Source organism: Dromaius novaehollandiae, chromosome 19 (assembly GCF_036370855.1).
Source record: "Dromaius novaehollandiae isolate bDroNov1 chromosome 19, bDroNov1.hap1, whole genome shotgun sequence".
NCBI lineage: Eukaryota > Metazoa > Chordata > Aves > Casuariiformes > Dromaiidae > Dromaius > Dromaius novaehollandiae.
In genome coordinates, this window is record NC_088116.1 from 1,347,695 (window position 1) to 1,360,838 (window position 13,144).

The 13,144-nt window shown below is 42.0% G+C and overlaps 1 protein-coding gene across 10 annotated transcripts in view; it reads left to right on the plus strand.

Annotated features, from left to right (window-relative positions):
- The window catches only part of MNT (MAX network transcriptional repressor), a 110,096-nt gene that overhangs the window by 69,837 nt on the left and 27,115 nt on the right, over positions 1-13,144 (plus strand). For all 10 annotated transcript variants that reach the window (XM_064523050.1, XM_064523047.1, XM_064523045.1 and 7 more), the window contains 3 exons: positions 7,074-7,659; positions 10,819-10,860; positions 11,559-11,670. In XM_064523050.1, coding sequence (XP_064379120.1) covers positions 7,184-7,659; positions 10,819-10,860; positions 11,559-11,670 — 630 coding nt within the window. In that variant the 5' untranslated portion in view covers positions 7,074-7,183. The remainder of the gene's footprint in view (positions 1-7,073; positions 7,660-10,818; positions 10,861-11,558; positions 11,671-13,144) is intronic.

Below are 13,144 nucleotides of genomic sequence, written 5' to 3' on the forward strand. Positions count from 1 at the left end.
GGTGTTGCAGCCTCAGACACAGATGACAACCTGAAGCATTCCTTCCAAGAGAATCATGCTGATTTTAGGATTTTACTGCCGCTCAAGGAAGGCGTTTTGTTTGTTTGGGGAGGGAGAAGGAGATGTCCTCCTGCAGTGCGGTAATACTTACCTCTTCTCCCCTTGATAGTAGAGTGCTGTGGAGAGGAAGCTGTATCTCAGGAGTTCTGTGTTATTGGTAGAGAAGCAGAGATGCAAAGGGATGGATCGATTTTTACCAAAGTTACATCATCAGGTTGAATGAGCAGAATGCAGTCTCTAGGTTACTAGTTGAATGCTGTGTTCATCGGTTCTAGGTAGATGCTCACTGGTGTGACACCTCTAAGTTCAGAAACAGATGTTGAACTGTGAGCTAGGGGAGGGGTGAGAAAATGAAATGCTGTTGAACAAAGTGGCTTTAGCAAAATGGGGGAGAAAACTTGGGCTTATGTTCTGCCATTGTCGATGAAAATTCAGGAGGGCTTAGATTAAGAGGTTGCAATTCTGTCCCAGGACTCCAGCTTGTTTCTAGGCACTTGCAAATGCCAGTGACTGTTTCCTGGCATATCCTCTTTCTCATGTCAGCAACATTTCTTATGACTCAGTGTTAGCCTCGATTCAGATTTGTCATTAATGGTCTTTGGCATTGCTGACTGTATTCTTATCTTCCGTTTCCTAGTTCTCCTCCCCTCCAGAGTCTGGGATTTGCAAAAGCAGAGAACAGTCTTCAGGCTTCACGTAGCATTTTCTCTTTAGTGTGGCTGGCCTCCTGTTCTTCAAGTGCAGCCTAGACCAACTTCGGTGTTGTGGGAATGAGGAAATAGGAACTTTTTTTATTTGATAATAAGTAATCAAGGGCATTGTGTTGTCCCACGTAGGGATGGGGTGATAGTGGGAGGGGAAACAAGTTTCGTTTCTTTCTTTCATTCCTTTTTCAGAGACTCTTCCTTCCCATTTCTGAGACGGAAACTCTTGTCAGAATGGTCTAATTGGAACTTGTATTTATTTGAGGACTCACTGTTAGTTCTTACACAGACATGCCCAGACATTTACAAGCAAAATTCGTCCCTGCAGCATTTTCCCCCATACCTCTGGTTGCTCCTTCAGTCCACATGGCACGCCAGGAGAGGTGGTGTCTGCTGTAATACAGGAGGCTTGTGTTTGCTCTGAACTAAAACACGGAATGATAAAAATATGCCAGTACAGCTACTGTATGAAAGCTGAGCTGAGATCCAGTCTGAACACTCCTCAACGGGATTTATTTTGTCTGTTCCTCCTTGCTTCTACCGACAACTTAACTGTATGGAAGGGAATGGGGGGGTCTCAAACAACAGCTTTACCTGTTTTTCAGTTTGTCATTAACTTTTCCGAAGAACTTTGGGAGGTGAATTTATTCATGAATAGAAGTGCAGAGCATCTGCTATGAGTAATAGAGATTCCGAAAGGCACAAAGGGCACTTAGGCTTCTCTAGTTTTAATAGAGGTAATCCACACTGTTACTGGTATGAATTGTTTCATCTTCTTGGTGACTCCCTGTTGAGATAAAGGAGAATGCTAAAGATCTGGGGACTATTTTTTTCTTCCTTTTACACCACTTTCCTGGTGTAAATCAGGAGTGACTCCTTTGAGTGACACTGTAGAACCAGTATAAGTGAAATCCAGCATACCATTTTCCTGGTATGTAATGGTTCATAGTGTGCATTATAAACTGCCAGAAGCATTAAATGGTTCACGGTTCGTTATTCTTATGCCACAGATCTACAAATGCGTAACTGTTTATAGAGTTAAATAATGGTATTTCTCTGTAATTAGGAGGGAACTTTAAGCGTGCATAGAGGTAAGGTGCTTGATTTTTGCAAAGGCACACACTGTTGATAAATTCGAAATACTTATACAAAGTCCCTTATACAAAATAGGAGCATTAAAGACAGCATTAAAATTATTAAAGGGCTGCTCATATAATGTTCCTATAGAATGAGTGAGAACAGAAGCCCACTGACTTATTCTGGCTGTTGCCCTTCTAGACTAGCGGTCCCAAGAGGCACGTGCAATTCTGCCTGCACAACTGCTCTGGTTTACTGACAGCACTCGTAATTACAGCTTGGTGGAGCTTCCAGGGCGGTCAGAAGGGAGGAGTTAAATTTAAACCCAGCAGATTATTAGATAACAAAGTTAACAGTCCCTGGCCCTGCGTATTCCTGAACCAGTAGGGCCCTAAAATAGCACCAATCCGCTGGTCCAGAGAACGTTGACCCTGTTTCTGCGACAACCCTGTTTCTTCTCATGGCAAGATGGGTTGTTTCTTCCTGTTGCTGCTGGTATTACTGTCATCCTCCTTTATTATGTACAGCCTCAGTGCTTTGGCCATGAAGTTAAAATCCTCAGCTCTCAAGGTCTGAATCTTTTCACAGGTCATGTGTAGTGTGGGCAAGGTAAGATTCCTCATTCCAGTGTGCCTCAGTTGTGATTCAGACCACCTGAGGATTCATAGGATTGTTTAGCTTCCTTGATTCGTTCAGTCCTCAGGTTCTTTGAGAACGTCAAGAATAAATGGAAATTATATAAATTTTGGTGTGCAGCTGCCAGTTCAGCTATCCGTCTGAGCCCAAGATCACTCTTCTGAAAATGCCCCGAGCATCACATGCCTTTTACATATTGGACTTGTAGGGGATCATATATTGATTGCATTGTTAATGAAAGAATGAGTGATATGTGTGTCTGAACATATGACAGTCTAATTACTATTCATTTTTTTAATCTGCATCTGTGAAAGGAAGTGTTTCCTTAGTTTGTCTGCAAGCTGTAAGTATAAAATGAGAAGAAGGCAGGGAGATCTCCATAGCTTGGTGGAACCACTGGAACTTTTTGTATCTCAGAGGTGTATGTGTGTTATTAAGAGATGGTTTAGGGACTATTTAATCCATTTAGTGGAGGGATGGATTGACAGTTTGGTTCCTTTCCGCCTATAAACAAGTCAGACACAGAAGACAGTGGCTTACTGATGTTAGATTTTTGGCTAAAAAAAATCCTTGAAATGAACCCTTTAGCTCAAGGGAGCCCAAGATTTGCAACACCAAAGGCCTTGTTGGCAGCTTGTCAGCAGCCTGAGGGCTGCACCTGCTTTGCAGAGACATTTGCATAAATATTTTTGATCAGTAATGCATGTTTGTAACCTTACTTTCCTGTTCTCTCAGCTTCCCTGATGAATGAAAATTACTTGTAGGAATTTCACTGATAATCCTGATCAGTACATTGGAAAGCATTGCCTTCAGTTTGGGGTCCCCGTGCTCACAGCAGCTACAGGCCTCAGTTTTAGATCCTATACCCTGCTTGTCCTGACACTACTACCAGAAGCCAATGAAGAAGTGAATTCATTGTTCCAGTTTGCAGATTACAGCATGGACAAATTTGGATGTCCTGATCAGACCTAGAGTAGTGCCAGGAGTTTCCATCAATAGACTTTACTTCTTTGCTGCTGCCTTCCTACTCTTTTGCCCAGCACTGTACTTCTTTTACATCTAGTTGGAAGATCTTCTGCAGTCCTTTATCCAGTACATGTCCAGGAAATGCTAACAGCAGTTTGGTGTAAGGGACACTCCTTCCGTCTCCTGGAGTCCAGCTACCCACGCAGCTCTGGTGCTGGAGTGCGTGATCAAACATGCACGTAGAAAACACGGTTAGTCAGCAGGTCACTGGGATCAGATTTCCTCATGGGTCCTATGCCAGGGCCATCCTGTTGGCTCTGGTTGCAAACCAAGCAGCAAAGTGGAGCAAAAGAGTTGCAGACAAAGGGCTTTTATTTATTAGTTATTAATGTTGTTCGATTTAACTGGATCAGTCTGTAATCACTGGTAGCTAAGACTTATGTAGTTTACTTCAGGGGATTCCTGCTGGGGTTTCCTCCCTCTCCTCCCTCCCTGTTACTCATTCCTTTAAAGTAATGTTGATAATTACATTTTCTTAAAATATTTCAGGGTAAAGAAAGGTTAAACTAAAACTCTGAATTTCTATTTAAACAACATCACATTTTTGGAGTCAGTCATGGCAGGTTCACTTACCCTCCTACATGCTGCTACAAAAAGTCGAATTAAAACTTGGGATTTGATTGTCACATGACCTTGGGAAAAGTCTAGCTTGCATGTGAAATTTGTCCAAATCACTGAGTTTCTCCTGCTGCCTTCCCAAATGCTGCAGGGCCGGAGATTGCAGCCCTGGTTTTAGAGCTTGATCCAAGTGTTGCTTTCTACTCTTTCAGGTGCTGGACAGTTATTTAGCCTGTCAGTTGAGTGCTTGACCCCATTTCTGGGGGCTTCTCGTAGGTTGTGTGGTTTGGGTTGATACTGCACCTGAGAACTGAACTAGGATTTTTAGGGTCTGCAGGGAGCAAGTGTAATTGGAAGCTTCCCTCCTTCCTCTCTGCTGGCAGACACTGTACCAAGCTGCCCTCCGCTGAAACTCGCTCTGCATGCTTCTTACAATGCCTGCTACGTTTGCTCTTCATTCTGAGCTGTCTGTGGTCTCCTCCATGCACAGTGTTCTCAGCTGTTCTGCTGCAAGCCTGGAATGACTCCAGACAGATTTGTTCCAGGCTAACAAAGCAGAGTTGGGCCTAAGTGCATTCCTGTGGGTTGGAGGAAACAGGATGGATGTTGTAGAAATTGAGGGCTGAAGGGAATTTCAAGAAATGGTCTAGTCCGTGTACGTCAGACAGTGACTCTGTGTGGTCAAATGTAACAAAGGTGTTTCAGAATCTGGAAGAAAAGTTTTCTTCTTTTTATTGCTCTCTGTTGGTTCTGCACTACACACTTTAAAATTGAAAACTTTGTGTCAGAGAAAATACCAGTGCAGTGGAGGGACCCATCTGGATTAGTATATATGTAAGGATTGGCTAGCTTCATATGCTGTGAGAATGTCTTACTGGTGGTGAAGAGGGGGGAGGCTTTTCCCTTCGTTCTGTTTAATATAGTTTCTCAATTAAGATAATTGAGGGTTGAGCATCTCTTTCAACACTACCCAGGGGAAAGACCCAGGTAGATGCAAGTCCCCGTGGCTTTTGCTTTTTGGCTAAGTATAGTACTTCTATGGACCGTGCTGATAAGTGCATTGTGAAGAGAGGCTCTAGAGAAGTACCCAGGTCTGTGGCAGGTGCAGAAGGGTTGCACTGCTTTTAAAGAGCTGACATATACTTTAGAGTGTAGTATGGGGTGGAGGAGGACTGAAAAAACACTTAGACATCAGTCCAGTGGGGTTCCCCTGGATTTACATCAGTGCCATGTTACTTTATTGTTATGGCATCGAAATGGAGATCACAGTTAAGATTGGGGTGTTGTTCTGCCAAGCTATACGGAGAGGAAGTCTAGCTAGGCCTAAAGAGAAACTAGACCAAGTAGAGAAAAGGGGTGGAGCAGAGAACTGTCCTAGGTGATAAATTGATGAGACTGCCAAGAACAGATCTTCCGAGTCCTAGTCTCGAGCCCTACCCTGGATTGTTTTTCTTTTTTCTGATGCAGACATTGGTGCTCCTTTCTGAAGGAGAAGTCACCAAACTTGCTTAAGTAGATATAGCCATTGTTTAAAATCTCCACTCTTCTGATACTAACAGTGTAATTGATTTTCAGCTTCATTGTGGTTTTGTTGCAACTCTTGGGAAGCTGTTAAGCTAACAGCATCCAGTCAGCTTCATGGCCAGCGAGTTTGTTTTGGAGATATTTGATTAAGGCTGCGAGATGTTTAGATGCCAGGGCCACTGGCGCCATAGAACTTGTATAAATAAACTTCATTTGTGCCGCTTTCACACAATTAAAGCCAGAGACCTGGAACATATTTAATGAGGTTTATTTTGCTAGTCAGGACACACAGATTTCATCTACTTTGTTTAGTGTTCTGAAAACATACAGGAATGTATGCGCATCAACATTTGTTGTGGATTGATTTCTTCTTTCTTCATTAGAGTGTAGCAATTTCTTTTTATAAAGACAGAAGCAGGGAGAGCTCTGGAGGGGTTTTCTAGAGATGAAAAGCTTTTTTGGGTGTTACAGTCCATCACTAAGGACTTTCTTAGTTTCCTGTAAGGGCAACTGTGGACTGAACAAGCACTTCCATTGACTTCACTTTCCTTTTTCTCCATCTTCCTCCTTATATTTTAAGTTTATGGACTGTTGGAAAGAAGCTTTGCGTGAGGATAAAGAAAGAGGGAAATGAAATAAATTGACTTCAGTTTTATTAATACCAGGACTACAAATTTCTGTTTGGGTTCCAGAATTCAAAGGGGGATGGATCTGAGGTTTTGCTTTGGGCCTGTCTTTAATTCAGCATGTAAGATAATAGTTGCAAGGCCAAATAGCATTTCCTGTTCCACCCGGTACATATTATTGCATAACTAGCTACCCTTCTTGTGAAAGCAGTTTAACTGACCTCCCAAGAAACAGGTATAGGCTCCTGATTGGGTCATAGTGCAGCTCTGGAAGGTCCATTAATCTTGTTTGCCTCAGTAATTCTTTTCTTGGCAGAAAGTCAGGACCCTACAGTTCGCGGGTTTGGACCTTGGGAGTGAAAACTGTCTCGAGCAAGCCGTCCCTCTCCTCAACACAGTGCTCAGATAGGGAGAAAAGACGGCTGATCTTGCGATGTATTCCTTCTCATTTGCTGCTGTGATCCGGTAGTCTCTAGACATGTTTTGCAGAGATTCTGTAATCTTAACATTTAAACAACAGAGGAGCAAGCAGTCACCTCAACTCGTTGGTCTCAAGGGCTAAAGCTGAGGGCAGCACGTATTTTATGTTTAAATAATCTGTGCTTAAATAAAAGGGAAATGAATGGAAGACTCAGCGTGGCTGAAACATGGGACTAATCTCAAGGGACACCGGATCTGTGGCTGATTCTGCCGCTGACTCTCTGCATGCCCTGGGCCATGTCAGTTTATTCCCCAAAGCCTCAACATTCCTCTCAGCAGAAGTGGGAGTAGTTACGCTTACCAGTTTTGTAGAGAGGCCTGTGGATGGCAGACATCATATAAGTACTGTTAATCACTGTTTGTGTTCTTGTTTCTCTTTCAGAAGAGAATGAAAAACACGAAAAGCTCCGCCTAGAAAGAGAACAGGACCAGAAGAAGGCCAGCGTACAAAGGGTTAACAATGCCATTCACGTGGAAGAGCCAAGGAATGAAATGCTGGCAGTGCCCATCTCTCCCCCTGCACCAGCCCCTCCACCTCCTCCACCTCCACCCCTAGCAGCTCCCATATCTGTCATTCCCATTCCTGTTGTTACCAGCCCCCCTCAGCAAGCAGCGCAGACCACCTTGTCCCCTCCGCTCGTACAACGCCACCAGCCTCTCGTAAGCACTCCCGGTGTCACCAAGGAGGCGTCGTCAGTTGCACCTGTCATCCAGAGACCATCTGGCCCACTTCTTCCAGATGTGAAAGCTGCTACACCCCCGTCAGGTAGCCCAAAGCAGCTCCAGCATTATGCAGCTCCAGTCCTGGCCATCTCTCAGCACCATGTTGTTCAGCAGCCAATACAGCCCCACCCTCAGTCACATCAACCCCTGCAGCAGCATCCAGGACCACCCCCACAGCTCAGTGCTCTAAAGCTGGCTCCAGCAGAAGATGCCAAACCAAATGAGCAGAAGAAGAGACCTGGAGGGTGAGTGCACATTGTGTTTTAGAGATAAGGACTTTTGGAGGGTTCTGAGAGAGAACAGACAAAAGCAATCTCTGAATTCTGTAGCAAACCTGAGCATCTCTTCCATTCGTAAAGAGTTATCAGATCAGAAATAAGATCCATGGATATTTGGATGTCTTTTTATGAAAGCAGGTCTTTTTAGCTTTTTATTTTATTTTATTTTCCCCTGACTGGAGTGTACAAGGATTTTTTCCAAGCCAGAACTATATTGAGAGCAAATCCCAGCACTGCCTGTCTGATCTCAGATGGTGTCTGATACTATGTTCAGGCAAAAGATCTCTGCCCAAAGTGGTCAGGGAAATCATAGAGCAATCCTGCTTGCAGGAACCTTCTTGAAAGCTGGGCTGTGGTAATATTCTAGAAGGTTTTGTTTCCCAGGACAGATCATCTGAGTTATTATCTTAATTTTTTAGTGTTTTAAGTGCTAAATTTAATCCTGAGGTGAGCAAAACAGGCTTCCTACTTGTTCAAGAATCCTGGAGCTGGAAGGGACTTAAGATTGTTTAAACTTTCCCTACCTTCACATATGACTTGTGACCCTGATGTTGCTCCTGGTGAGTCTTTGTCTAACATGTTCTTAATGACTTCAGCTGGTGCAGACTCCCATGTTCTCCTTAGGCAATTGGTTCCAGATCACGGTATCCTAATACATAGCCTGGTATTCTTGTCCTGTTTCTCATGGATGGGGAGAACAAATCACTTCCTTCCTGTTTGCAGCAACCTTTTACCTGTTTCTCTTGCTCCCCTTGGTCTTCCCTTCTGCAGGATAAATAACCTGGATTCAGTCTTTCCTCCTAGATAATGTTATCTAGATCTTTGACTATTCTCCTTGCAGCCTACAGTTGATAGATGTCTCTCTGAAATTCAGTGCCCAAAAGTGGGTATGCTAATCCAGCTGAGGCCTCTCCAGGGCTGAGTGGAAAGTTGCTTTGCGTGTCTTGCCTGTTCAGTGCAACAAAGCAAATGTACTCTTGATTTTGGGGTGGGGGGTCTGGTCAGGCATTCAAAGAAGATGCTGCTTGACAAAATAGCAATGGGTGCCTCCCTCTTGCTGTTTAGTGTAGCACAGGCAAGCTCATCCTATTCTCAGTACGTCTCAGGGCTGTTGTGTTGAAATAGACTCTGTGAAGCTTGAGGTCCTTTAGTCTCTGGTCTACACAGTCTAAACGAGTGTGAACAGAAGAATCGGACAAAATGCAGTCCTCTCTGGTGTAGTCACCTGCTCACTGCAGCTGGGTTGGAATCAGGAGAAATGTTTTAGCCATGTCAAAATCTGGCATTGCTTTTTGTTCACTCCCAGATGGAGTTGAGTATTTTGAACGCATAAGAAGTTCAAAACTTAGCAATTCACTTTCTTTTTCCTGGGTTCTCTGGTCCTTGCTTCATTTGCTCTAGGCATTGTTATAATGCAGTTGTTAAGAGCATGAATGAGAGATGAATTCTGCCTGTCTATGGAGAAACAATGCCTGGCCGTGCTGAGCAGTGACCTGTTCTCTTTGGTCTTGACCTGTTCCCTGTGGATGGTCCGCATAAAAAGCGTAACAGTTCCAACATCATCTCTTGGGAGCAAGAAGAGATGTAAAATGTAGAGGACAAAAGAAGGGTCCATAGTGTCTTTTGGTATGTAGCAATCCCAAAATGCACAGAAAGAAGCAGGAGAAACAAGAATTTGTAAAGATAATGGCCTTTATAAAATGCCAGTATAATTCCTCCTAGAAAGATTGTGATGTCTATGGCCTGTCTATAAAACAGTCAGCTGCAGAAACGATAAGCATATTTGTGCTTAAATCAACAGAGCCTGCCACGGAAGTTGTTGTATGGGTTCGGACTGGTGTGCAGAGGGTTTCTGATAGCACAGGTATTTCAGTGAAAGACATGGAGAGTTTTGCTCTCTAAGCAGCAGCTGTCCTGGCAGAAGGCATTAGGATAGCTACAGTTACGCTAGCAAACTTCTCTGTACCATTAAAACATGCTTTGTTCACGGGGCAGGAGGGTGGGCTGTTATCCCGGTGCAAAGTGCAGTACTGTTGCTGTGTCGGTGCACAGAATTAGAGCATTTTGCTGTGCAGTATTTCTAGAGCTCCTGAACACCAGAAAAATGCCTGTTTGATGCTGAGCAAGTTGTAAAGGTTTCCTGTGATGCATTTTGGATCAGATACCCCAAGGTGCATGCTCTTTCTCTTCCCGGAGTTACTTCTTTAGGCATAAGCATAGAAAAGATGTTTTATTTGGTTTGTAAATGTTTCATGGGAAAAGACTGTCAAATATTTATTTTAAATAACTGAATATTTATTAAATATTAACCTGCCTTCTGAAATGCTCACCTCACTGTCAGCATATTTTCAACCAAAGGTAAATAATCACTTTGCATAGTGTATGGAAGATGCTTGAAATCTCTGTGTGTCTGCTAATGTGTTTTATCACCACAGTAGCTGAACACCTGAGATAACATGTATTTGTTTTGCTTTTCCTGAAAGAAAGCTTCCTCTGATTTGGGAAGGTTGGGTGGGGGGAACAGAACCAAACAAAACAGGAGTTGACCCTAGTTCTTTCTTGAGCAGTGACTAGAAAATTCCTTTATTACTTTACTTCATATTTATGTTCAGCTGTGTTATTTTTGGCACGGTGAAAAACTAAGGAGGTTTGAAGTATGCCTGCCCAGTCCCGTATGCTTTAACTTGCAATTGTATAAATCTTACCCTACTGGAGTGTAGGCATAGATCAGAAATGGGTCAGAATCTGGGCTATATAGTGTTGTATAAATATATACAATTCATACATTGTATATTTTCTTCTCTTTGATAATAGCCATGTCTGTGTATATTTACAAATGTTACACTGTTACCTGTTTGTATTTTGTGTGCAGTATATGCATAATCCACTATATATATGCTTATCCCATCTAAACTGCATTTAAAGTGTAGATTTTATCTTTATATAGTATAGCTAGAAATATATATGCAAATAATATTAAAACAGTACTATCTGAACATCTGTGTTGCTCTTTAATATTAACCTCTATATCCTAGACACACACACACACACTGCTGAAAGCACAGGTTGAATGGCAATAGTTTTAAACCTGACACTGAGTTTATCTTTGTTCTGTTTGGGTTACAGAGTTGGGACCAGGGAAGTACATAATAAATTGGAGAAGAACAGGTGCGTAGAAAGCCAGGGTTGTTTTTTTTTTTTTTTTTTTTTTTTAATTATAATTCCCCTTCCTTTTTTTGCCTATAGTCTGTAAATATTTGTTTGGTTTTTTTTACAAATGACTTGAACAAAATTCTTAGTGACTTTTAATGAATCTTGCAATACTGCTTTGCTTTCTTATAGCACACTTCTGCATCTCTTGCTTCCCAGTATGTTTTACTTAGCTGCATAATTGCATTACAATAACACTGCAAAGCCCTGATCCTGCAAAGTAAATCACCGTGTGCATAATGGTGTAATTTCTCATTTGAGTTAAAGTAATATGTTAGCCAAGATCCGGGGCCAGGGTACAGTGTGAATGCAAAATAAAGACCAGTTCCTGATCCAAAACTCTTACAGTATAAATAGCTATATCAGAAACATGGTGAAAGTGAAAACAGCAGCACAGAGAGATGAGATATTTTAAGATTGCACAACATTTCCTAGCAAAACTAGGACTAGAATTCAGGTCTTACAAGCCATACACCCCTATTCCATTTACTGGATTGAGATGGCTCAATTTTAAGCATGTAGGTAGTCTCAATGGCTGCTGTGCACATGTGTAAGTGCTTTGCTGGATTAAGGCCCAAATTAAGTTTTCGCTCTCCGTTAAACTGACTTCTGGTTTATGCTCACATAAGTTGACAAACTGCCTGTGTTTTCTTTAGACGTGCTCATTTGAAAGAATGCTTTGAGACATTAAAACGCAACATCCCCAACGTAGACGACAAGAAGACCTCAAACCTCAGCGTTCTAAGGAGTGCCTTGCGATACATCCAGGTATGTATGGCGTTCGGTGACTGCTTGTTACGGTTGGCCATCATTTGTACACATTTTGTCTATCAAAACACATTTTACTTATCAGAGAACAGTATTAACTTTGCTTAAACCAAGTGAATTATCCACTTCCTGTAGTGCAAAGGAAAAAGGGAAAGGAGAAACTCCCATTTTTCCCCCTTCCTATACAAGTATAGTCATTTATAAACTCCAGATTTGCAGAGCATTTTATATTTAGGAATACTTTCTTCAGGCAATCTCCTTATAGTTATCTAGGAATTTCTAGTATAAGTCAGTCATACTAACAGTAGTGATGGGCTTTAGGCTTTCACCCTGAGGAAGTAGGTAATTCCAATGTTCATAAAAAGGGACATCCAGTGTGCATAAAATTATACTCCTCTCAGGCCTAAGGTGAATTTTAATCCGTATGTTTTGGGGTTTTTTCCTCTTTGCTAATCAATATGGGCTTCCATGAGGGTTTTGGATGTCTCAGAAATTTTTGATGAGACAGAGATGTAAGCACAGGTTATGCACTTGGTAGGGAAAGACAGGGATTTTGAGATGCAACTTGAAGCTTCAAATGGATTGGGTACCAAGAATGAATCTGGGAGAAAGTGAAAATAAAATTCAGTTGTGGTGTTTGCAGGCTGAGTGATACAAGTGTTAGTATTCGCTTATTACTTACTGTTATTTATCTCATATTTGGCACTGTCAGCAGTTTTGCCAACTGACTTAATACATTGATTTGTTCTTACCAGCACATTTCCCATATTTAATATTTGTAAAATTGGTTAATGGTAACACAAAAGTTGTTCTTGGAGATGTCCTCTGATTGTGAAATCAATAGCCTGTAATGCAGTTAAAATTAATTTAATCGAGAAAAAGGAAAAGGGAAGATTACTAAAGTTGTAGCTTTCTCTTGCAAATGAAGAGAGCCAAAGACACCATACATCTTGACTGGAGTAGAGCATGCTGAGAACTGTTCACAAATGGGCTTTTCCACAAGAAAGTGGTTTCTTGTTTTCTCTCTTCTTATCTTTCTCAATATCTTTCCAACACCATTTTATTCCTAATGTACTGAACATTCACTACTCTCACTGACTTTACTTTGGAGATTCAGTAATTACTCATAACCCTTCAGAATAAGACTGGCTTAGCCCTTGTCAGTGGCCTTAACTAGTGACTTCCCTTGCAGAGCCTTTGATCAGGGCATAGAAACCAGGCAAATTTTAATGATACCCAACCACTAGAGGATGGGCAAATAACAGGAAAAAAATATCTGTCTTCCTTAGAAAGGTCGCTTCTAGAGATGTGGTTGTATTGCAGTTAATGGGCATTAGCAAAGATAGGAGCCTTTCATTTGATTTCAAGCAGGCTGCTGTCAGTAAAGAGATGAGCTTCCATTAGCACTAACGGAGACGGAGTGATCTGATCACCCATTCTTGCATCTGGCAGATGAGTCCAGAGTCACAATGTC